Source organism: Zootoca vivipara, chromosome 7, assembly GCF_963506605.1.
Source record: "Zootoca vivipara chromosome 7, rZooViv1.1, whole genome shotgun sequence".
Taxonomy (NCBI): Eukaryota; Metazoa; Chordata; class Lepidosauria; order Squamata; family Lacertidae; genus Zootoca; species Zootoca vivipara.
In genome coordinates, this window is record NC_083282.1 from 29,887,738 (window position 1) to 29,914,508 (window position 26,771).

General features: G+C 39.3%; 1 protein-coding gene across 4 annotated transcripts; it reads right to left on the reverse strand.

Annotated features, from left to right (window-relative positions):
* Positions 1–1,774: 1,774 nt before the first annotated feature.
* PTGFR (prostaglandin F receptor) lies at positions 1,775–26,771 on the reverse strand. Of its 4 annotated transcripts, none has more exons than XM_060276793.1 (4): positions 26,657–26,771; positions 21,492–21,641; positions 18,909–19,749; positions 1,775–4,681 (listed from the first exon to the last, which is right to left on the reverse strand). In XM_060276793.1, the coding sequence occupies exons 3-4, from the start codon at positions 19,695–19,697 to the stop codon at positions 4,376–4,378; spliced, it is 1,095 nt and encodes a 364-aa protein (XP_060132776.1). In that variant the 5' UTR covers positions 19,698–19,749; positions 21,492–21,641; positions 26,657–26,771; the 3' UTR covers positions 1,775–4,375. The 4 variants fall into 4 exon arrangements, 3 of the variants coding, with proteins under 3 accessions (XP_060132776.1, XP_060132777.1, XP_034980071.2); XR_004693119.2 differs by lacking the exon at positions 21,492–21,641 and adding an exon at positions 7,491–7,551 and having other exon boundaries at positions 4,572–4,681; XM_060276794.1 differs by lacking the exon at positions 21,492–21,641 and having other exon boundaries at positions 19,230–19,749.

Genomic DNA, 26,771 nt, shown 5'->3' on the forward strand with positions numbered 1-26,771 from the left:
AACAGAGTTGCCCCTCAGGCAAAAGATGACAAAAACATATACAATGGTACCTCAGGTTAAGAACTTAATTTTGTTCTGGAGGTCCATTCCTAACCTGAAACTGTTCTTAACCTGAGGTACCACTTTAGCTAATGGGGCCTCCCACTGCCACCACATGATTTCTGTTCTCATCCTGAAGCAAAGTTCTTAACCCGAGGTACTATTTCTGGGTTAGTGGAGTCTGTAACCTGAAGCGTCTGTAACCCGAGGTACCACTGTATACTGTTTGCACAAAATGCACATGAAATAGTGGCAGTTGAGTCAATGGGAGAATCTAAATCAGTCTCGCACAATGGGGAAAGTCCAAGACCCACTGAATCCAAACTTTCTCATAGATCTTGAGCTTCAATTGTGCTGCAAAGCTGTAGCTTCAGAAAACCTGCATGTCATTTCATTTGAACCATAAACTGAAAGCACATCACTTGGGAAGACAGGTGAACTAATATCAGTGTACTGGAAGAAGCAGAGATCACCATTGTTGAAGCAATGATTCTTCAACATCAACTCGGTTGGACTGGTGATGTTACTCAGATGCCTGATTATCGTCTTCCAAAGCAACTACAGTGGTACCTCAGGTTACAGATGCTTCAGGTTACAGACTCTGCTAACCCAGAAATAATACCTCAGTTTAAGAACTTTGCTTCAGGGGGACAATAGAAATCACGTGGCAGCAGCATGGCAGCAGTGGGAGGCCCCATTAGCTAAAGTGGTACCTCAGGTTAAGAACAGTTTCAGGTTAAGAATGGACCTCCAGAACGAATTAAGTTCTTAACCTGAGGCACCACTGTATTCTATTCCCAACTCAAGAATGGAAATACTGGTGGGCAACAAAAGAGGTTTAAAGACGCTCTCAAGCCAAATCTTTAAAAATGTAACATAAGGACTGATAACTGAGAAACACTGGCCTGAGAGTCTACCAGCTGGAGAATAGCCTTTACCAAAGGCATCATGGACTTTTGAAGAAGCCCGAACTCAGGGCGAAAAGGAGAAACTATGGTAGCGAAGAGGAAGGCATGTTTGGCAAACCCTCTCTGTGATCTACTCCCACCCAGAAACCTATGTCCCCACTGTGGAAGGATGCATGGATTCAGAATTGGCCTCCACAGTCACTTACGGACTCACTGTTAAGACCACGTTCATGGAAGACAATCTTACTCGGCTACAAGTGATTGGCAAAGAAGAAAAACTGAAAGCAGGAAAGGTTACTGTGCATAACTATGCCAAGTTCCCGCTGAAGCAAGTGGTGCTTCACAGCATCAAATGGTCCTCCATACGAAATAAATTCCTGTGCACAGGAAACTAGTAAATCAGGGGGAAATGCTAGGCTCTAGTATGTGACGTTTCCTATATGAGAATTATCTGCATAAAGGAGCATTGTAAGATTCCACAAGCAGTCTGAGGTGATATATTCCAAACACAGTATTTCCTATCATTGCCCAGGAAGACAAAGTTCTTCAAAATACAGGATTGTACACATAGACTAGGAAGATACAGAAGCAAATTTCAGTGACAGATGAGATAGCATTCTACCTAGATACAAAGGAACGCACATTAGAATGGTGTGTTTAAAGGCATTTAGTTATGTTGCTGAAAATGTAAATGTAAAATGTAGTATGGTTTTGAATGTGAAAGCTGTGTTGTATTTCTTATAGTGATTTTGTAGAATGCTTAGAGAGTTCTCTTGAAATATGAAATGGTACACAAATTAAATACTACTCTTTTTTTTGTCCAAGGACAAAGCTTCAAAAGAAGCACACTTTATTTAGAAGCACATAGTGAACAATTTTAAATTTGTAAACCGTACAAGCTACCCAGACTGTTTCTAATACTTATGACATTTCAGTGACTTTCACAGCACAGACTTTCATTTCTCAGCACTTGAGGGTTCACCTAGCCACTCCAAAAGAATCATTGCTCTAGTCACATGGCAATAAGTTTAAATGAGGCACTGCATCTTACATTCATTCTGTATCAATACATAGAAGAAAACAAATATACATACATTTTTTAAAAAACCATTAGCCACAAAGAAAAATATCTACATAACATTTATTCACACGACAAAACAATGCTTTTAATGCTTTTTTTTTTGCTAGTCAAGCATTTCCACAATTGTATGGTTGAACATGAGTCTGCTGTCATTGAAGCAAACTTCTTGCCCAGAAGGATGAAAAACTGAAGAGAGTTATTAAATGCCGACATTGTGACCTGTACAATAAAATGTCCAATTTTATATTTGACTCACCGAGTTATTTCAGTGGCACCATAGAGAGTGATAGCATTGATTTGGTATTAAGGCCCAATTGTAATCTATCAAAAAATTAAGCCTAGTGTGTCCCAGGGCCTGTGATAGAAGTGCTAATGACCCCTTCATATGACAATTCAATGGGTTGTGTTTTTTTTTAATTTTTACAAAATGCTATTTTCTCCACCTTGCTATTAACCCTGTCAATCCATCATTACTATGCCTGCACAACTTGTAGGAGCCACCAAGGCAGGTGTCTAACCAGAGAAAATACAACCCACCAGCCACTAGCATTCAGCAATAAAAGGTGATTAAAGCTCCTGGCCACATCAGTTATGCTGTTTGGATAAAAAAACAAAGACCTGACAAGGACACAATAAATGGTCGGTGGGCTCCATTTGATATTACAAGTCTTAAATTGTTTGGCCCTAAGCTCTGCAAAACTCTGTTTCGTTTGTCTAGAGTAGTCTATAAGGCTTTTACAGGATGCTATTTCTGTACAGCACTGTGCAAGGTTCAAGAGCAGGAGGAGTAATAGCGATACGGTAGCAGCAGTAACATCAAGTGGTACTATTTCAGGCATATTTTCTTTTTTTTTACCAAAAAAAAGAGAGAAGCTATGACAGGCCTGGCTTGTGACTTCTGCAAGAATACCCACAAATGTTTCTGAGTATTCCACTCACAAATTACTTTTGCTTGCAGACAAATGGTGGGAACAAATTTAACATCTCTGCTTTACCCATCACTACTCTTTTTCCATTAAAAAACAAACAAACAAATCTGTGAAAGCATATACAAGGCAGGAAAAATCCTAGTTGCCTGAAATCCTAGGAATGTTATGGGGCTTGAAATATTTATGCAGTACTGCGTGGGACTGGTATCTTAAACAATATGATACTAGATCTCAGATATTTAAGGCTGATTATTAAGCAGACTGGTTATTACATTCTTAATAAAAACTTTCCCAAGTCTCTGTAAAATCCTTTGCTTATGGAATGGAAACCACACTCCCTTCATCCTATCTAGTTTCTCTTCCATCCTCTTGCTGAAACATTGGCTAATCAAAGGATTTGCCAAGCTCAGGATGCTCTGCATCATTATTTTTTAAAAAATTCAATCTACATAATTCTGTGCTACAATTATTATTTTAGCTCAACCGAAGTTTGTTGCAATTCTCACATTTGTATCAACCACTTTTTGTTTTTGTTTTGTTTTGTTTTTTAAAAAAAACAACCCACACCTGAATATTGCTACATACTTGAGTCTAACCTCAGTTTGAATGATCAGAATTAACATTTGGCACATATGTCACAAGTGGGTTGTTTTTGTTTTTTACTATGTAAATAAATTTTTGAAGTTTCACCATACTTAACAAGTGGTTTTCATATTCCCATGGTTATAATTGAAAGGTAAATGTGCTGTAATATCTGGTGAATTATTAGCCTTTAACGTATCAGGGTAGATTTCCTGGATTGTAACAGTTGAACAAGTGTATTGACTCTTGTAGGTTTTTTTCTAGCTCCTTTTATCTGTGGTCTTCTTTTTTAAAGTTGTGAGAAGTCTTTTTAAGTTGAGTCCCTTCGCCAAGAAACTGACCTTCCACAACCCATGCTTTTCAGATTTGAGTGCTACACTTTCAAGAAAATGTGGAACAGTTATACTTGGCAAGGCAAGGTGCATCTTCAAAGTTACGCTTAACAAACAAATTCATTGCCACTTTCAACAGTAAGGTGTTTGTTTGGTTCTTTTCTTTTTTCCTAAGAACATTGAACAATATTCTTTCATTCAAAAGTATTTCCAAAGCTGCCAACATCATCTTATATGCTTAACATTCTGTTTTTAACAGAACATATACGCTTTTCTGTTATGTTATACAGAGTCACAAGTCTTCAGCCCTAGGTTTGATGGGCCAGTCACATAAATAGCAGTCTTTGGAAGGTAACCAGCAGCTCCATATTGTTACATTTCCAGAAATGGGCCAGCTTCCCTGTTTTGAAGAGGTGAAAAAAACCCAGCCCATTCACACTGTACCAATTTTTGAGCAGCTTAACTACCATTACACATTCATTTCACCACTCTCCATGCTTCATTTTATTGCACTACTGAACTGAGTAGCTGCTGATTCGTTTTCTTGGAACTGCTTGGTGAATCAGAAACTGCAGCAACTTTCAAAGAATTTTTAATGGAGCTAAGTTCCCATGTATGCAAGTTAATAAAATGCATACCACAAAATCTCCTGGCAATCTTGTAGAGTTTTTTAAGAACAGCTTTTCTCAGGAGAATGTATACCCATGGATCTAAAATTTGATTCCATGTTGCCATTCGGAGGGCGAATAGAATTGTTTCACAGGATTCCTGGGAATGATTTTCATTTATTCCAATATTGGCCATGGTCACCTGCAAAAGGAAATCAATTCTATTAGATATCAGAACACATCATCTAATATAGCCATATGAATCATCTTTTATTCTAAAGAATGTTAAAATTTGCTTTCAGAATAATGAAAACTGCTGAATATCTGAAAACTAATGAATTAGGTGGCATACAAACAGGTTGAAACAAAATAAATAAACTCACTAGATCTGCCTGGAAGTTAGTGGAGGGATGGAAAAGCTAGCATGATGTTAAAGGAGTGAATGATCACAGACCAATGAATTTTGATGCAAACAGAAATAGACCAGAGAATTAGGCAGAATGGGAGAAGGTTGGCTGGGTACTGGCATCAGAGAAATGACCAAGCTGTGTGTTAGCATAAACAGCTTTCCCAATTTCTCCAAACATGCTTTTCTCCAAACCTGCATCCACTAGGTACCTTCTTTGACCCACCTAAAATTCGCTAACTCCTTTGATTTCTGCATGCTACCTTTCTTAGTGGAACATTTTCCATTTTATCTGCTCAAAATTCCATGCTACAAACATCATTTTACCAATTAGTACTTAATCATGCAAAACCTAATTATCTCTTACTAAGAGTTAAAATTGATATACAATTCAAAAATGATATCATTTGAAATGATATCCTGAACAGATATCGCCAACGTAATATAGGAATGGCTAGGCATTCCATTCTATGTATAACCATCTGCATACATGAGAATCTGTTACGTCCTAATATGGCTCCAGATGAAGATTTGAGATTTGAGATGTCACATAAAGAAGCAGAAGCTGATTTATTTATTGCATAAAGATTTATAACCTTCTCGTGAACCACTCAACTCCTTGTTTATTCAACTAATCTTAAAATTCATCTGTTTCCATTAAAGTGAGGAATTTTATGTGTTCAACCATTTAGAATTAATTGGAATTCAATATATCATGTTTAATGCTTTTCTTGGACATGGGTTCATGTATGTTCTGGTTTTCTTTAAAAGCTTTTTGCCCTGAAATCCAAGAATTTTATATTAAAATTACATGAGTAATAATACAGTAGTCTCTTTTAATTGACTCACATTTCCAATCGATTCGATTTGTATTAAATTGCATCCTATGATTATTAGAAAATGCATATTGATATTATATATAATATTTGGCTCTTCTCAAATGATGAGCTCCATTGCCATGGTCTTATCTGGCAACAATTGTGGATAGTGCCAAGTTGCCACATTAAATTCCCCTCAGTGATACCTTCATTGGGTATATCAATTTCAGGGCACCTTGGCATGGTGCCAGGTGTTGATGCCACATCTTTAAAAAAAAAGAAATTAGTTGCTGAGGACCAATGCATTTAAGAGGGAACAGAAAATGGGTTGACGTACTATTACTACAATCAATAAATTCATAGCATTAGAAAGTAATTCCCAAAGTAAATTACAAGAGCGATGAATTTTTTTCTAGCCATTGACAAATGCAAAACTCTCTTAAATCAACTCTTCTCATGTGGGGAAGTCATTTAATATTCTCCCCTAGCAATGTAAGAATGTTCAAGAAGGTGCTTAGAGAGAAAGGAAAACAAGGCTATGTTTGCAAAGTCCCCCATCAGCAATATATTTTCCCATAACCAATGCTTGCAGTGGTACAAAAAGATAATGAGTCAGAACACATTTATAGTTCATGGCTGAGTAACTCAAATCCTTGGAAGACAATGAAGTGATGTAGAGATATATCCAGGTGGATTTCAAAAGAATAAGGAGATGGGATTCAAATTAAAATCCATATAACTATTTGAAAAGTCAAAGCCTGCTTTGGATAACCTTTCTGGGCACTTAAATTAGCCCAATCCATCTAGAATGCCATTAATCATGATTAGCTAATTCCATTAGTTTTAAAAGCAGCTCATCATGAATAACTTTAGCTACATTCCATGCAGAACAGTTAGATTAGCCACACACCAGCTTCGATTACATCAGATCAAAATCAGTTTGAAAAAAGACAAACACAGGCTATTGGCTTTGAAATCCCATTACTTCTACTAAATGCAATGAAATAGAGTTAGAGCTATAATTTCATTAGGGTACAACTGCTTAAATTATTGAAGCATCGCATCTGAGAAAAATATTTATGTTTAGTCTTAGGCACTAAGGACTGATTGAGACCAAGGAAAAATAGCTGGCAAATCTGTGTGCAAGTTTCATCAAGATGCTAGTGCAGTGAATCAGTCTGACGTGGTGGCTCTGAGTTGACTGCCAGATTTGTGAGAGTGCAAAGTTGAGATTTCCAAAAAGACTGCAAGGCAAACTACAAACTACAAACTACAAACACGTCTATGGCCACATCCTGTTTAGTCATGAAAGTCCAGAAGTATGTGCATAACACACCCCTGAATGTGTTGCCCCATACTACTTGAGAGTAGCTTTGAACAGGCATCACATCCAAACCATGATTTTTCTCTGTGGCACGTGATTACATGCAATGAATCCATATGCATGTTCTTATGGATCAGCTCATGTTTTCTGGCACTGCCATACAGATAGTATGTTGTTATCTAAGTCCACTTAACGGAGCATTTTTCTGAATGGGAAGGCTATCGTCTGTGGGGGAAGGGATCATTGGCTTTATAAGCTTTGACCAGGCCCCTAAATTGCCTCTTTGGGACATTTCTCTTACCCAGCCCATCCTCTTTTTCTGATGTAGGATAACCAGTGTGTTATTTTCATCCAGAATCTCTCAGGTGGGTGCCATTGCCATTCCAAGAGAACAAATGAGGTGTTCATGGTGAGTTCCAGCACCTCTTTTTCTAGAAAAATAGCACTGAATATAGCCACTCACTTTGTAGCTGAGTCGGAGTGTTTTGCATCCCTCCACAGGTAAGCAGGTTTTTTCACCTAGTCTGTATTGGGTTCAGAGGGGGGTTGGTGTTTAGGTTGATTAATAATAATAATGGTAATAAATTTATATCCCACCTATCTGTCTAAGTTTCTCCAGCCACTCTGGGTAGCTTACAGCATATAAAACATCAAACATTAAAAAACAGAATATCTTATACAGGCTATAAATAAACCAATAAATTAATGGAGGAGGAGGAGGAGGAGGAGGAGGAGGAGGAGGAGGAGGAGGAGGAGGAGGAGGAAAGAAAGAAAGAAAGAAAGAAAGAAAGAAAGAAAGAAAGAAAGAAAGAAAGAAAGAAAGAAAGAAGAAGAAGAAGAAGAAGAAGAAGAAGAAGAAGAAGAAGAAGAAGAAGTTTACAGTTACAGCCAAATTAAAATAACCACCAACCCCAACTAAACATTTAACCATTCCCAATCCAACAACAACAACAAACCAGAGGAACCAAAATTAAAACCACTTAAAACATGTTAAAATATTTTAGCCAGTTGCCCCAACCCAATAGGTTGATTTGGTTAAGTTGGTTTCATGGTTAAGTTGATCATATGGTTGGCAGGCAGATGCAGGAAAGGTTGAGGTGAAGTGTGGCACGTGAGCACCCTTATGCACCTTTGAAAGTGAAGGGCATTTTCAAAGACAAGTTGCTCTGGGTTTTGAGGCCCTTAGCCTGGATATGGAATGTTATTGAGACTAATCTGGCACACTTGCCCAGAGTTGTGGGATCCACGAGCGGGTGGGACAGGAAGGCCTCCCTACTCACCATAAGGCTTTGGGTCTATGCTATATATAACATATGCCTTGGAAGGGCACAGCTTGGCTCCCCAAGGTTGAAATTAAGTTAGGTTCCCAATCTTCTCTTTATTTATTTATTAAATCTGTATACTGCCCTTCATTTGAAGATCACATTATAAAAACACAAAATGAGGACATAAAATACGTTAAAAAAAACAAACCAATAGCTCCCACACCCTCTCACAAACACATTTAAAATGACATAGAATGTTAATCAGACAAGACCTGGTTATACAGAAACATTTTCACCTGGCACCTGAAGATATATAATGAAGGCACCAACCACACCTCGCTGGGAAGAGCATACCACAGATGGGGAGCCACTGCAGAAAAGGCCCATTCTCATGTTGCCACCTGCCAGACCTCTCATTTCTGCTGCAGATGTAGTTTAAATGAAATGTGGCCCTACCTATTCATTGTACAGTCATACCTTGGATCTCAAATGCTTTGGCTCCCAAACGATCGAAACCTGGAAGTGAGTGTTCTGGTTTTCGAATGATTTATGGATGCCGAACGTCCAATGCAACTTCCGCAGCTTCTGATTGGCTGCAGGACGCTCCTGCAGCTAATCGGAAGCTGCACCTTGGCATTCTGTTTGAGAACCAAGGTATGGCTGTATTTATATCACACCATTTTCTCCAAGGAGCTCAAGGTGGAATACAGTACATGGTTCTCTCAAATCCCATTTAATTCCCACAACTCTGTAGGGATAAAACGCTCAGATTAGTCTGAGAGGCAGTGAGCTTCATGGCCAAGAGGGTATTTGAACCCTAGTCTCCCAAATTCTAATTGCACACTCCTACACCATACAGTGGTACCTCGTGTTACGTACCGTCCCCCTTACGAATGCTTCGGGTTATGTGCTCCACTAACCCAGAAGTAGATGCCCCTTGTTGCAAACTTTGCCCCGGGATGCAAGCGGAAGTCGTGCTTTGGTGGTGCGGCGGCAGTGGGAGGCACCATTAGTGAAAGCACACCTCATGTTATGAGCAGTTTCTGGTTATGATCGGACCTCCGGAACAGATTAAGAACGTAACACGAGGTACCACTGTATTTCAAACCCATCCCTTGTGTCTTACTTCTTTACTCCTGGGTCCAGTCACAATGTAGCTTATTGGCACAAGAATAGAAACAGAATAGAATAGAATAGTAACCTTAGCATTTTTCTACACTATTTGATACTAAGTAGTATCATCCAAAATACGAACAACCTTGTGCCTGCATACACACAACCCCTTCGCTCTTCCCTTCAGAGAACACTGTAACAAAGCCTGGAAGCCTTCAATTAACCAGGAATGTTAATTACAAAAAAAGCACAACTGGAACAGTAAAGCAAAATCCCACTACCCTAGTCTTCATAATTTCAAGTCATTTTGGTGAACACATGAACAAACGAACAAAATAATCTGGAAGCGCTCAACCTGGAAGGGAAAGCTAACAAGAGATAGAGTCCTTACAACCCTTTCGGCAAATAGCTAATTTGCAATACCCAGAACTAAGGCTACAACATTGTCCGAAACTGGACTTCTCATTTCCCACTATCCCAAATATAGATCCTCCAAATATTCATAGATGGGAATAAGTCATGTGTCTTCCCACCAGAGGCATGCCTTAGTGCAACTAATACACAAAACTCATATAAACAGTATGTTACTCATGTTTCTTCCATTCAGTTTTTACTTCCTAGTGCAGGGAGAGCTAACTAGCAATGGCAAGAAACTACAGTAATAATATATTTCTACTGGTTAACTTTCAGTTGTATATAGACCAGTTGTAGCATGCTGCTAAATTTATAATTGGGAAGTGCAAAAAAAATTGTGCAATTTTATTTCGTCCTCATGTGCAGGCACTTGCAGAAAAATCAACTATTTTGCTCCACTGGCTATCTAAAATTACTGGTGGAAATATAGTTAGCATTTTAATTGTCTCAATAAAATAGCATAATTTAACATTTCTACCCTCTGAGGAGAAATAGTATAAATTATCCAATTTACATTCTTTCAGATTACACAATCCGGTGAAAGAAAGTTTGACCTAGGAAAATAATGTAAACCTACTCAGACAACATCCTAACCTTCATTTCAGTGACTGAGAAATCCCATGAGGCAGGGGATGAATTATTTGGCACTAGTGGAATACTTATGCCCATCAGGTAACACTTATTTAGGGTGCAATCCTACCTAGCAGAGCAATAAACTAGCAGAGTAAAAATTATGGTCGAGCTCAGAAGCCAATGAATCTCAGCCCAGTCTACCTATCCACAGTCATTTATAGTTTAAGAAGAGAAAGGGGGGGAATGAACTAGTAAGTCACCTGATTTACAATTATTACTAGTCCAAAGTCATCCGATATTGACAAGCCAGGACCATACCAAAAAAAATAGTTCCAGAACTAATGCCAAATTATCCATTATTAAGAATTGTAAAGAAATTATCCTTCTGTTAGGAAATGTATTCCAAGTACAATAAGACTAGGAATTATTAACAACAACAAATGGGACTATTTCTCTTTTTCTAAAAAGTTGGGAAGCAACAAGGTGTGAAAAAGTAATATGAGAACATGAGTGATAGTAATCATTGAAAACCACAAGGAGAAAGTGTCAGACCCTGCAGAGTTTTGACATAAAAGATTCCCTCCTTTGGTCAGAAATAAAGTTCACTTCCTAATAGGTAGCACATAATTAGGTTTTTGTTAGAAATATTAATCTAAACCACACAGTAGAAATGATAATAGTAATTACTTTTGGGGTTTTCTCATCTCAAATTAATGGGTTTTTTCCCTTTTTAAAAAATAGGTCCTCTCACAAAAGAGCAACCTTGAATAGTTGAATAAGATCTTTCCTCAAATGCATTCTTTTCCATTCCACCACCACATTATATTCTCTCTCTCTCTCTCTCTCTCTCTCTCTCTCTCTTTCTCTCTCTGCAATCCCAACTAAATAACTGCTGATGCACAAGAGCTCTTGGGACACTTCAAAATAACAAAGTAAGAAAAGACTTGTAATGAGAAGGTTTCTTCTTCTTCTTCTGATTATATTTTCTATACAGAATTCAAAAGAAATAGAAAATCTCCATTATTTGTGACTTTGGGGCATTTTCATTCTCTTAACTTTGTTCCTGGAATATCTCCCATGAAAAAAAAAACACCAAAACACTAAAGTATTAGTCAATGAGCTCTCCAATCTTCCTACAAATGGAGGTCTCAGTTGCCCCCAAAAATGAGTCAGATGGAACCATATTGTGAAATAAAACTGCTTTTAACAGATCAGTGGCAAAGAGAAATAGAATAGGAACAGGGCTGTTTAGATAACAAAACAGTACTATTATAAACATTATGGAATTCTGCATGTGACATTTAAAAATAACACAAGAAAATAAATCAGCTCACATATGAAATCTGGAAGAGAACCTTTCGGAATTACAACATGACAAGATATGAAATCCAGTTCCAAGAACTAAGCCACCAAACACATGCACAAATCTCAATTCATGGACCTCTTTGAGTGGGTGGTAACTACATTTCCTTCAACTGATGGCCAGCAGTGATTGGAGTGTGGTTTACATAGACAGATACAACAATCCCATAACTGGAAATGAATCAATATAAAATATACCTAACACACATTTACTGGGGAGACCTTCTGATTTCAACAAAACATCGAAATAAGACTTGCTTAGGACCTCTATTTTAAATGAATCCTTCAGCTGAAACCCCATTTTACTCTTATCCTACACAGATAGCATATTAAAAATGAATGTCATTCCCAATGACTTCACAGTCAAAAGAAAGAATACCAAAATGTTAAATAAGAGTAACAACATTTGACAATGAGTTCATATAACATTGTTTTGAAATTCATTTCTGTTTTGTTTTAAAACCTAGACGCGTGGATTTGAAGTTGCCAGACAACATGATGGTACACAAAGCATTTTTAAAAAATATCTTAGCCGGAAGACATCTGTTTGGAGTTCATTGAACTCTGCTTTTAATTTGAAAATCATAGTGAATGTCTAACACCCTTGTGGTTAAGGAGAAAGTATTGAAAACATCACTGCTGTGCTCATCCTAAGCAGCAGAAGACCACTGATAGGTACATTTTCAATTCTGCTATGCACCCCTAATAAGCTGGCCAGCAGCAGAAGACCCCAAGAGTTCAGCTTTAAATCTTGATTCCCCTTTCAAAAAAAGTTTTATCAGCATTGGCATTATTGTCACATTAGCATGTCAACATTAACAGAAAAGCAAAAACATAGAACCCGGATCTTTCTGACTTGTCTACTATTGTAATGTGCAAGCTTCACCGGGTTCTATTTCTTATCATTGGAGATTACATCATTTATTATAGACGTTAGTTTGATTCACTAACCTTCATTGTACAAAATCACCAACCAATGTGTGCTAAAGGCAAGATTGCAATTCTGCTTGGCCTTTCCCCACCCATTCTTCCCAGGATAGGAAAAAGGCTATGTTCATGAGTTCAACCCATGTGTGCCATGTTGTCAAGAACAGGTAGCTATATAAGCAAGTGAGAGAAAATAAGTACAACAAACCAGGTTTCAAGGAGGTAAAAAAAATGTATCATTTAATAAAAGTCCCTTTTGTGACTATCAACAGACTCAGGGTTGCCATAGAGGTTTCTGCTTCCTTTTAAGTGGTTTGGTTAATGATACAATTCATTTTTATAGATAGCTCTTCAGTGACCCTATTTCTATCTGAGCTTGGTAAACTCTGTGAAGCCCGAAGAGCTGCTGCCTGTCAATGTTAACAGCACTGAGCTACTGCTAGCGTTCTGTGTTCCTACGTGAAGCCTCTAAGGGTTTGTCTACATCTGAGTTTACTGTGTATTTGTGTTTCCATTTTAAGTAGTGCTGTCCATGTGGCACCCCCCTCAAACAGCTCCTAGGCTGTAAATTCAATTTCCCCAAACCAGGGATAATCCTATAACTTCTGAAAAATATGGCCCCAAACCACTCCACTTGAGAGCAGATGCATGGACTGCTTTTTTATTGAGTGGATCAAACACTACTAATTTCACTACTCCCCTTTCCACACAACCTACATCCCACCAACTGTGCTGATGCTTATTTCCAATGAGCTCCACAGACATGTTTAAAAAGTGCAATACATGAAAACTGAAAAATGATTTCTGCAGATCTCCCTGCACCTACACTCAGTAACTGCATCAGCTACTTTGCTCATGAACCCATCAAGAGAAGTCAGCAAATCCTACCCTAGGTGGAACAACTTGCAAAGCGTACTATACTTAGGAAGCAGGAAAGAACCTAAACGAACCTTGTTACTCAAACAATGTGCATATCACCAAAATATTCCTGCATGCAGTTATATCCATAGAGAAAACTAATAATAGTGCATGGTTGGAATTGTAAAAAGACTTAGAGGGCATTCTTTCCTCTTGGACTCCTTGGTTCCTAAACACTGAATTATTTGCCTCTCACTGATTCGATTTTCCTGACAAAAGATTATTTGAAGTTATGGTGTGTTATCATCCAGCACAAAAGTTCCTATTTCTAATATGGTCTAGTCTCCTTCGGTTCAGTAATGCTGAATTCTCAATAACTTTTGACAATATTTTTATTTTCATTGTCGACACGCACCTCATTACTCTCCAACTAAAGTTAAAGTAATACAGCAACGGTGTACAGGAAAATGGTGTGGTGCCTTTTGGGTTGTTTGAAATAAAGCAAATGTGACTCACAATTCAAGATAATAACTTCCAAAAGAAAAATACAAATAGGGTCACAATCCTCTATAGATTTATGCAGGTGTGTGTGTGAGTTTGCAATCACAAGTATTTATGGGCATAAATCTAGATTATCATTTTCATGTGCTCAAAATAAGCCTGTCATAGCCATCCAAGGAGGATACAGACTATGAATTTCAAACTGCTTAAAATGAGAATTTGTTTTTAACAAGTTTAATCCCCTTTGAAATCAACAGGATGAAGCAAGTTGCAGTGATTTGTAGTTTGTAGCCATAAGTAAGTAAAGACGACAGCTGCCACCATAGCCCAAATGTTAAGCATTCTAGCATCATATAGAAAGCTGCTTAGGTATATGCATTACTAAAGTCCATCACCATCAAAATAAATTGAACTGAAATTAAGAACCAGTTCGCACAATAAGCCTTGCAGACTGAAGAGTCATCATCCCCATGACTCCATGTGCAATAAAAATAATTTGTTAATTGTGAATACATGAGGACAGGCCTTGAAAAATAACCAGTCCGATTTCATAGCAAGGCAGATCTGCCAGTTCTTCTAATTTAATATATATACAGAAAGGACTATCTGCAAAATGTAATATGTGAACAGCTTCCAAAAGAAAAACAGCAACTGCTTATGCTGTACAGAATTCCACAACTTCTAACACCATAGATCACTGAAATTTTGTTCATAGCTGTCTTGGTTCTCTTTGATCCTGGAGAATCAAATTGTTAGGGTGATGTCGTACTTGGGTCGGAAGAATCCCATGCCTGTCGTGACCCTAAGCAGTTGTGGCACTGATAAGCTTTTGCAGCCGCTCAGGAAATGAAGGGAACTGGCAAGCAGCTTCAGCATACAGATCAGCACTGCAGCAATACTGGGGAGGGGGCAGGATTGATGTGAGGGCTATTTAACCCCTGCCCTCCAGGCCTCTTAGTTCAGCAGACCACTCACCCTCCCCACCCAACAGGCAATGCTTGCTTTTGCTGGTCACCTTTTGTGGAACCAAGCAGGATTTTCTTTGCTCATCAGCTGATTGGCCGAGCTGGTGGGCTTTTTTTATCTACTGTCAAGACGTGGTGGGTGTACTTAGTGGGGGGGGGGAGTCATTAAATAAGTTAATTGGCCACACTGGCAGGTACCGGTAGATGCAATAAATTATGATGTAGTTAAGGTTTGGTGAGCACTCTTAGGCACCATTAAAGAGGAAGGGTGTGGTCTCAAGAACCACATTCAGAGCTGTGGGACCTGCTGCCATGGTTATGGAGCACATTTGTGTGAACCTGTAATCCATGCTTGGAGTTGGGGGACCTCACCTGAAAGTGGGGAGGCAATAGAGGAAGAACTATCCTTGGCCTATGCAAGGTTTTGTTATTAGTTGGACCCCACATCTCGGTTTCTCTGCCTACATCTATTTTCAGTTTAATATATGAACAAACATAGCCCAGTTCTTTTTGAGTCTTGCCTCTTTGGTTGTGACACACAGGGAACTAAAATATTATGGTAATTTCTTTTGGGAAAGGAAGAATGCAGTTGCCAGTTGCCTTCACTTTTGGGGTGAGTAGAAGGGAAAGATAAACAACACTGAACTGTATACAACAGGTTTCATAGCTTTCAGCTCATTTACTTGGAAGCCCAGTTAAATTTAATAGAAGCTTTTAAAGCTGTGCGCCAATTATGTACGGCAGACAGTCAGAGTATTGGACACATCCATTCTGTAGAGGTTCCAGAATCCCTCTTGGGCCCATTGTATTTCAATTTAACAGGGTCATAAATTTTAATCTCCAGCTTGTCTTTTAAAAGCAAGGTGTTTTTCCAGATGCCTCAATCTATAACATCCCACTTGCAGTCTTTCTAAAAACAGTTTGACATTGTAAATATAATGTAATTAGTAATTCTTACCCTAAATATTTGTACTCAGGTTTCTGCAGGAAAATAGCAATGTGCCCCTGTAATGCTTATGGCATTAGCTGTGTTTGGGTATATCACTAAATTTCAGTCTCACACATTTTCCCCCTTCCCACCTCCCCCTCTGGTGCAGCTACAATGAAGAGATTGGGAAGCCTCCCTTTCTTCTTAAAATAGATTTACCAGTAGCATCTTGCCTGAACTCTAAACGGTGGTTAATCCCAGCTGGCTCACCCCAGTTAAGTCTTATAACGTGGCCAGGGACAACAAGCCAATAGGTACAAACAAACTTTGGGTGTTGTTTAACCCTCCCTCAAATGTAATGAAAATGTCTGGACTGAAAACTTTAGCCCAGCACTGAAGTTTACTTTTTACATTCCCAGTTTCATAATTCCAGTTCACTGATAGCTTGGAAAGTGAAAATATGTCACATGTTTATATATATATATATATATATATATATATATATATATATATATATATATATATCTGACAAAGATTCGGAAATTCTTTAGTTTCTTAACTTTCTTTTCTTTTAATGCTTCTGTCTCTCTCTTTTCCTTCTTTTTCTCTTTCTTTTTCTTTTCCTTTCCTCCTCTCAATCTATGTTCTTATCTTAGTTTGGAGGGGGGAATGTATTTGAGAATAATCTTTGTATCTCTCTTTATAAAATCAAATACAACTTTAAAAAAAAATGAGTCCCACTAAATTAGGATAGCTGCTTTATTTTTGTATAACCTGTGTGATATATTACAGCTATTTTCATTTTGCATATGAAAGGAGGCACGGAAGCCTCACTTAAAGCCAGTGTGTAAGAAGTTGCTTGAACAGAATCCATCCTATTATGCTAAATTTCACCTTTTTTTAAAAAAAAAAAGTCTCATATAATGGTTAAACTCTAATCCTTAAGACTATCTACTGTCTCTTTTCAGAATCAGTTCAGAAAAATTGGAATCAGTTCAAGAAAAAGAGAGACAAAGAAGAGGTGACTAGTGCATATTAACTCAGACCATAGCATTCCAGGAGAAATACGCATAGCTAAATGAAAAACAGGCTTCTATTACATCACATTCATTGTTTTGTTCCCAGCCTTAGCTTCATTTTGATCTCTTGTTGAATGTACACTGTAATTAATGAAATGCTTCTTCTTTGAACTATAATAAGAGGAGACCTTTTTCATATCTGCCTAATTTTTGCGTCCCTCTTGATCCTGCTTATACCATTCCCAAGCCAGGTACACAACATGAATATTTGTAAATTAGATTTGACTATGGTTGTCTTCCTCTTGCTGACAGTCCAGCACTGTAAAGCACAGCTAAATTTGATAGGAATAAGTAAAAGCTGGGTTTCTGCAACAACCAGGAAGCACTAAAGTATTGGAATTATATTGCAAATTTCACACACATAAATAAAGAGTATAATAATGCAACCTATATCCGTCTGGAGGAGACTCTTGAGAGTCCCATGGACTGTGGGAGGATCAAACCTATCCATTCTTAGGGAGGTCAGCCCTGAGTGCTCACTGGAGGGACAGATCCTGAGGATGAGGCTCCAGTACTTTGGCCACCTCATGAGAGGAGAAGACTCCCTGGAAAAGACCCTGATGTTGGGAAAGATGGGAGAAGGGGACGACAGAGGATGAGATGGTTGGACAGTGTTCTCAAAGCCACCAAAATGAGTCTGACCAAACTGCGGGAGGCAGTGGAAGACAGGGGTGCCTGGCGTGCTCTGGTCCATAGGGTCACGAAGTCGGACATGACTAAACAATTAAACAACAACAACAAATATCTGTCTATCACTCACACGTATACAAAAAAAAGTAAATGAAGGCACTCTATAAATAAACATTGTAATCAGTCCCATTATGCATTCTCACACCATTCTGCTTTAGTCACAGTGATATGGATTACCAAACTATTCACACAACTTTAACTTACTGCATTGCTACAATATCAGTCTCTATGTTTTTGTGCATTCTGCAGGTACTTTTATTTCTTGGATCCCTTTAAATACAGTATTTTCATCTGAAAAAAATATTGCCGATCTGATGCTAGTCTACCCAGTGATGCAGTCCTATAACCAAGTTGTTTATTTTAATGTGCACTGACCTTTTCTATTGTACCTATGTATTTTACTAGTTTTCTTTTTGCCAAAAACTTCAGCGGTAATAAATATAGCAGGCATGCAATCCACAGACTTTTGCAGCTGTTTGACATTTAGTCTTTAACACCCTTTTGAGACATTGTCTGCTTTGAGAGAACACACTGCAGTGGGATGAGACTCTGGCAGCAGAACCCACACCCGATCTATATTCATTTGAACTTTGTAGTACAGCCTCTTGGAATACAACTGAAAAAGCAAGATGAAGTGAAGCCTAACACAAACAGCTGCATGATGGATGGCCTCTCCCACTATTCAAATGAGCATGAGTAGGTTTGGCCAGAGACAATGTGTGCAATCCCATTCCATTCCCCTGCATAGGAAAACTCCGGCCCTCCAGATGTTTTGAGACTACAATTCCCATCATCCCTGACCACTGGTCCTGTTAGCTAGGGATAATGGGAACTGTAGTTCCAAAACATCTGGAGGGCCTGAGTTTGCCTATGCCTGTCCTAAGGCATTGCACAAAGTGATCTCAAAGACATACATAGCAAATGCAATCTAGTCAAAGAAGAACTTTTACACCACATACAATGGGATCTAAAAATCATTAATTTGGGCTATATCAGGTTCATAGTGAAAACTGTATGGTAATTACAAATACAAAGACCTGCATTCCACTAGGACTATGTTACTGAAAACAATAATGTGAGTTCTAATATAAGGAGCATCCATTTCTGTTGTCCATTATGCATTTTAATAAAATGTGTGGCTAAAAATGAGAAACACCATACATTAAACATGCATTTTAAAAACTGGCAAAATAATTAACCTCTTACCAGGAATGGACTCCAGCAAATGCAGGAGACACACATAATAGCCAAGAGCTGAATGATCATTTCAAAATGGTGAGATCTGCCTTGTCTATGTTGACTTTTAAATTTGACTCTTAGAAGTGTAATCCCTGTGACAGCATTGCACAAAAATGAAATAACAAGGGCCAGTAAACCCAAGCATGAAAAAAGTAGGAGGTAAAATCTGTCTTCCCAGTCTTCAATGTGCTCAGTTTTATAGAAACACCAGGTCCTTGATGCCTGGATTTGATAGGGTCTTAGCTGAAGTATAGGCAGTAAAGCTATGAAAATGGCAAAGAGACATACCATAGTCAACATAATCTTTACATGTTTAGAAGTCATTTTTGTTGAATGAAATATTGGCTTGGTGACTCCAATGCAGCGTTCAACAGCCATCACACTGCCCAGAAAAAGGGGACATAGTCCAAAGAACACCATGCAGATGCCAAAAACGCTGCAGAGAACATTTGACTGGTTAAATCGAATCCAGTCTTTGTCAGAGGCATATACAAATACTGCAATGGTTCCATTGATGAGGTGGCCCAACAGGTCTGTGATAACCAAGCCACTAGCCAAAAGCAAAAAAGATGCTTTTGATTTCTGTCTGAACCTCTGGTACGCCTTCATGAGAATTGCTATTGCAAGGCTGTTGGATAGAATCCCCACTGTCATGAAGATGACGGAAAAAAACACAGAGATCTTCTTTTCCGTGGGACAGGTAGTATTGGAGAATACACCAGTTCCAAGCAACGCTGATGGTTTTGAACTGTTCATTGTTAGAAAGGCAAACTCAGCATTCAAAACATATCAGGAAAACACCAGGCATCTGTAAGACATTAAATTTAAAAAAAAACTATTTAAAATGTAGGAAATGGCAATATATTGCTCAACTCAGCTGACATACACTGCAAAAACTCCAACCTTTATGCAATAGTCATTGCATTTGCACAACTCTTTTGAGGTGTGATGTGGCACAGTATTTCAGGGCACCTAACTAACTAATTATGGCTGCAACCCCATGCACACTTACCTTGAAGTAAATCCCACTGTTCAGACAGTCGGGGGGGGGGGATGCACAGAAAAAGAAAAGCAAGTTGTATTCACTAGCCCTGTCCTCCACACATTCACATGGTAATTTGCAGTGGAACCTGTGCATAATTTGGAATTACATGGGTCACACATATGGAGTATTATATACATTTAGGGTTTTGTGCATAGATAGGCTCTAATGCCAACGAAACAGTGAAAAAATAAAGGGTTGAGCAAGGGTGGAGGCAGCAACTGAGACACATATAAACAAAGCATGTGTCACATTTGAAATCTTGAAACCAAAGTTGAGAAATACTTAAGTAGGAACAGAATTTACTACTAAAGGGCATTTCCTTTTTCCAAAAAGTATACAGCAATATATCTGAAAGCTCTCATCCTTCAACTAAATAATTTAGCCCATATAAGTAAGCCTCCATGTGCTATTCTTCTGCAATGGGATTTCTACAACTTGAATACCTAGTTTCTGTATCTTCCATTCTGTTTTTGCCAATCATTCTTTCTACTGCTGATATTCAAGCTGTGGTTGATGTTGCTTGTGTGGCCAAAAGGGCCCTATCCACACACAATAAAGAAGTACCCAAAGTTTGCTAATCATCATCGTTGTCATCATCATCCTCTCTAAATAAAAACCTATGGGTGGAACCTCCTAAAAACAATTCACTGGTGACCAAGTGTGGACAGTGACCATGAAAAGCTTACTTTTGGAGGGGGAAACAGGAAACCAGAGGCAGGTGGAATAGAGTGGAGTGGCTAGAATCCTGGACAGCAGCAGTCCACCCTGCTACAACATTTTGTTGCAGGTCCCACTTGTATGCTATCTAATGTATATTTCATTTTTCCCAAATAGTCACACTTCACTAATGCAGAGTCTGCTTATACAAGTAAACCTTTTAGCTTGCTTTAAAAAGAAAAACTATCCTGAACCTAATCTGTGGCATTTAAAAAACAACCCACAAAACTCTATTTAAATGAGCAATCAGGTAATAGAAGTCGAAACCAGGAACATATGGAGAAGTAAGATACATAACTGTAGCTTACTTTTCTATATGTTTAACTGTCTCATCATGAATACATCTGTCTGATGGTTTTGTCTCACAAGATTGGTCACACATCAGTCAGGCACAAATGAGAAGATTCTTGGCTGGAATTTGTTTCCAGTCTTGGGAATCCTTCCAAATTTGGAAAGTGACAGGGAGGCCAATAGGAGTCTTTGCTGTATGACTCTGAATGCAAAGGAAGATATATGAGGTTTATAACTGTGAGCTTAGCTGGACTAGCAGTAGTTTTTGAGAGAAGTGGGCAAACACTGCTGGCTTTGGGATTCTGATGCAAGATCAGTAGCTGAATGATTGTATTTACTTTTACTATGACCTGTTCACCTTTGTAAATAAAATAAGTAATACAAAGATAACCTAAGTCTACAGTGTTCTCTTTCCTCCAGGCAAAACAAAACTCTGTAGCATTACCCTTGGACTTACTACTAGTCGGAGAAGTGCTTAGCAATATTATCATACTTACAATTTGGGCTGAATCCCCAACTCACAAAACACCACCTGTTGGAGGAAGCATGGAGGTCATGTTCCAGTCCCTCCTCCTCTTTGCATCCCCTGCAATTCCCAAAAATCTGTTCCGGAAGTTTGGGGGCAGGGTGGGAAGTGATGTGCAGAGCTGCAGGTGGAAAGTTGCCAAAATTGATATAAACGTCTCCTTCATCCACCAGGAGCTTGTGCATCCTTTCCAATGAACAGAAGAAGCCCTTGCAATCACCAAAGGGCAAGTCTGGATCCATCCCTGCATAACCATGTTTGCAAGCTTATGTTAAGTTAAGTAAATCATAAGGTGTTTGAAAATGTAAATTGAAAACAATCTGAAACACTTTAAAGGTGAAATACAATTCTTCTATACAATTAGAAGAATTTCACCACGCTTTTCATCTTGCAAAAAATTACCATGAGCCTCAAAACTATACTTGAATTGTTCGTAGTGATGATTGAACCCAGCTTGTATTATGACTAAATGGGTTCAACAGTTAATGTGTGTTCAACAAGATGGTATCTTCATGGACAGCAGCTGGATGAGACTTTTCAAAAAATTTACTCTTAGTTGGCAGAAATCAGTATTTGGGAAACTTTGGGCTGTGCGTGCTGCTCAAAGACCAACATATATTGAGAATATAGAGACAGGGGAAATAGAATAAAAAACTATTTCCATATAAATAATGGTGTGCTGATATATTGGAGTGACCAAATCAATGCATTCTACTGCATTTGTAGTACACATATTGAATAGCCAAGGGTTCCTTGAAGAATTAGCGTATGTGAGCATGTTCTGCTTTGACTGGATCCCAAGAAACTGATGTATTTCTTATTTATATTTATATGTATGATCTCTCAGGGTATAAAACTAGGACTTAATCTTAGCTTAAACAATACATTGAAATACATCTGCTGAGGCATAAGTGGATTGTTTAATACATGCAGTAAAGTGGCAGGTCTAAATAATTCAGCTAATCTAGGAGCTGAAACTAGATCATAAGGATGACCCTACTGGCCAAGTGAAAGTTTTGCGTACTGGACACATGTTTATATTGAAGCTTTCATAATAATTCACAGTGTTCGAAACTCCTACCAGTAACAATTAACCTGCTTACCCATGGCAAAAACATATATGACATGTCGATTGAGTAGAGGTATTCTATTCCTCAGGTTTCCTGTGGATGCAACGGAACAAAACGTGCCATGCTGTCTCTCCCACCACACAGATGGTTCCACACTTAACTTGATCAATCAATGAGTCCTGTGGCACCTTAAAGACTAACCTATTTATTATGGCATAATTTGTTGTGCACCTAAGCCCACAGATGCATGAGGTGGGCTTGAGTCCATGAAAGCTTATGCCACAATAAGTTTGTAGGCTTTTGCAGCAAAACATTCAACGAGCCTTGGGCACCTTAAAGGCAAACACAGCCTCTGGAGATACTTAACGTGGTTTATGCAGTGCTTAGTGTGCATCCTACACATGAAGGTGTGAACAAATGAGAGAATGTGCATGATTTGCCTTTGTGCATGTGCATTACCTTTCCAGTAGACTACATCACATACATACAGTTGTATTTACACAGTCCCTTCATAAGATGCTTTTAGAGCCTCCATTCACCAAATAACCATGCAAGAGGTATCATACTATATTGTTACACGTCACCCCAATCTCCACAAGTGGTGTGGGATTCCAGGGGTTGCAGACTCACTTTATCCAGGGTCTGTGTTTCCTTTTGGACTATGGGGCACAGTGGAGACTGTGGTGCCTTTATGATATATGGTTTATGTTGCAGCTATCAGACTGAAAGGATTTCTCCCCTGCCTACATCAAGCAAACTGAAATCCTGAACCCTTTCTTTTCCCTGCCCACTAACACAAAGCTGAAGAAAGGTTTCCACCCCTCTTTGGCAGAGAGTTAAACACCCATTATCTTCCTTCTGTTTTACATGATGACTCTACTGCCAAGTTATCTCCTGATCAGTGGGGGAAACTCATTTAGCCTGTCTTTTAGCACTGCTAAATCAAACATCTGCCACCTTCTTTTGTTAAATTCTAACATTTACTAAATCTAGGGAGCATGGGTGCCTTGCACCCACAAACTCTGGCACCCAATACCTACCGGTATAACATTATACACTGCCTTGGGAGATGAAGGGGATTAGAATACTATCACAGCAACCATTCCCACAGGGAAAGAATTTGCTTAAAAAAGAAGTCATCCACCACAACACCCCGCTCCTCATCCACCAATAAAACTTCTGGGAAACAGAGGTAAAAGCACAGTACTGTAGATCAAATTGATATCCTAGAGCCTATTTAAGGGTCTGAGTAGGTACTGCGAAATATATGTGCTTTTCAAAAGCATTTATAAAAGCAGGAGAAAGAGAAAACACCATGCTCTACATTTGTAGGGAAATGGAGAGAATGATGCCAAATTAATAAATTAATTAATAAAACTTGCTCCTCAAATTCCCCTTGGGGTAACTGTACTATATGGAATATAACTGATTGATTCAATTCTTTTTAAAATGAAATCAGCTGTAAGATACACACACACATATCAATTTTAGTATTTACTGTAATTTTAAAATAATAAAATACACAATGAAAACACAGAAACCCCATGGTAATGCTGGGCGAGGATTGTCGTGCATAAGTGACCCAGGAGAATCTCATTGATGAGTTGACTGGCCATTTGCACAATCATTCATTCCTCATTTCTCAGCCCACATACTCAATGCACTCCCTGATAATTCCTTGCAAAATAAAGCAATGGTATTCAACTTTCTGAATTTTAAGCTATAAATTGCTGGTGAAGAGCTGGTGCTATCTATATTTAAATAGTAAGATCAATCAGCTGAGTAGATTCTGACTAATTAGCTCCCCTTCTGAGCCATAATGATTACAATATACATGTTTCCTCTTTGATTAGGTCAGTTTAAGAGTAGGACTTCCAGGAGATAAGCACGACAATACGCAAGCCTCAACATGCTTTGATTAGGAGTGCCAACATCCATGGAAATTATATAATTCAGGTGCAAGTTTGCCAATTCAGTAGTGGGAGAGTTCTGATACAAATACACTTAGTACTAAGCATTTATTTCTCTCCAAGAACATATCAGGCACTGTCCTGAACGCAGTGGTGCGCTTCTTAGCACAGAGAACTTTCAGCCTACAGATAAGGAGGGGGGGAAATGTTTTGTTTCTAGCATTTCAACTTATGGGGGATTATAAATTGAAGTATGCAAGCATGCAACCTTAAACAATTAAATGCAAGTAAAGCAGCAACATAAAAATAGTAATTATGCCGGGATTGCTTCTGTATAAAACGTATCACTTGTGAAGTCTGTGGATGAGTTACACAGGTTACCTTTCTTGAAATATAGATTGTTTCTCATTTGATCTGGCTATATAGGAGCTTCAAAAGCTTCTCCTATTATCGTTTTCAAGGACACCCTTTGTTTTGTGCCATTTGCCATACACATACACAATCAGGCTGCAAGACACCCATTATTTTAAGAAGCTCCATGGTATGCCATTCAACAGACATTCTTATTTCTGGACACAGCGCCACTGAATTACACATAACCAGTGCTTCAAAGTAAAAAAGGGGGAAAATGTGTCAGTACTCACCATGAAGTTGTTACATTAAGTGCCACACTTTTAACATCAGCAATATTCAAAGCTGCTATTCCACCAGCCAGACAGGTTACTTAGAAGGTATGCACCAATACCAGCCAAACTGATGTGGCCAGAAAAGAGCAATCTTGTGAAAGCTTTCTCACAAGTAAATCCCAAAGTAATCAATGGCGCTTACTCCCAGGTAAGTGGGCTCAGGATTGCAACCTCAAGAAAGAAATCTGATGCAGTATCAACTCAATTTACAGGATTCGGAATATTTCAAAAACTAATACATACCACAAGACAATAGGTGTAACTGGAGACTAAAGCGATGGGCAGTTACTGATGAGGGAGTGAAGGATCGATAGGAATCATTTAGTATGGAGAGAGGAAAGGGAGGATAAGAAGAAAGGGAAAAGAAGGGGCATAATTCTGAGGAGATGAGGAATTTGAAAGGTAGGAGTGTTGGGGGGGAGTAAGGAATTCGGAATGCACCAGATGACTCGTATTGCAGCAATCCTGTGGTTGTGTCGTGCGAAGAAAGGTGTAACTAGGCTATACAGAAGTTATGGAGAGATGCCTGGTGAACTGGAAAAAGGTAAGTAATGAAGAAGTGAGATGAACAGTGGGGAAGGAACAGGGCTGATGAGAGAGCGATTAACCATGGAAAGATCATGATGTTGAGAAACGTAGTACGTTATCGAAGAACAGATGGCAATAAGTTATGGGGAAAGGAAACTGGTTGGGGGCAGAGAGAAATTAACTGGGTTTGCGGGTGGGAAATGGGGACGAGAAAAAGGAGAAGTGGCAACCACTAATGTGCAGAGACAGTGTTCTGCATCTCTCACAAAGCAGCCCTACAGGAGCCTTTCCCGAGCCAGACCATTGATCCATCTGGTGTTGCCTGCACCGACTGGCAAGCTCTCCGTGCACGCAAAGCAGATCACAGAATGGCAGAGCTGGAAAGGACCCCAAGGGTCATCCAGCCCAGCCCTCTGCAATGCAGTCGATCCTGCCCGCAGCTGTCCCAAGGCGGGCTCGCTCTGCCACTGAGCTAATTCTCAGCACCACTGGAGCTTTTAGTCTCAGATAAGAGGCTGCAATCCGGTGGCCATCAGGGAGTTTTAATTCACACGCGCGCTCGTGCAAAGTTGAGCGTCATAGAATCATCGCGTTAGAAGGGAGGGACCCCGAGGATCATCCAGCCCAATCCCCTGCAATAGCTGCCCCACACCGGGATCGAACTGACCACCTCGGCATTCTCAGCATCCCGCTCTAACCGAGGGAGCTGGATCCCGCCACCTGTGAGCAAGAGGAGCCAAGTAGCGTGCTCACTTGCAGCCCTCAAAGACCGGGGCGGGGAGCCTCCCCTTAACACACTGACTCGGGAACAAGCCCCTCAAGGAACACGGGAGGAGGACTTCCAAGTTACACGGGTAGAGCTCCTTCCCGCCCGGACCACTCGGCTGCTGCCGCCCTTAAAAACGAAGTTTGCCGGGCGCTGGGCGCGGGAAGGCTGTTTACCTCAGCTCCTTCCTCCGCTCCCGTCCGCCGTCTCTCGCCTGGTCCGTTCATGGCAGCCGCCGCCCCCAGGCTGCTTCCCGCTCATCCCACGAAGCGGGCGGACTGAGGCGGCAGC

Bases quoted from the DNA above. Each gene is read 5' to 3' on its own strand.
- PTGFR (XM_060276793.1), bottom strand. From the start codon at position 19,697: ATGAACAGTTCAAAACCATCAGCGTTGCTTGGAACTGGTGTATTCTCC. The intron at 4,682-18,908 runs GTAAGAGGTTAA...TTCCTTTTGCAG, and splicing joins TTTGCTGGAGTCCATTCCTG to GTGACCATGGCCAATATTGG.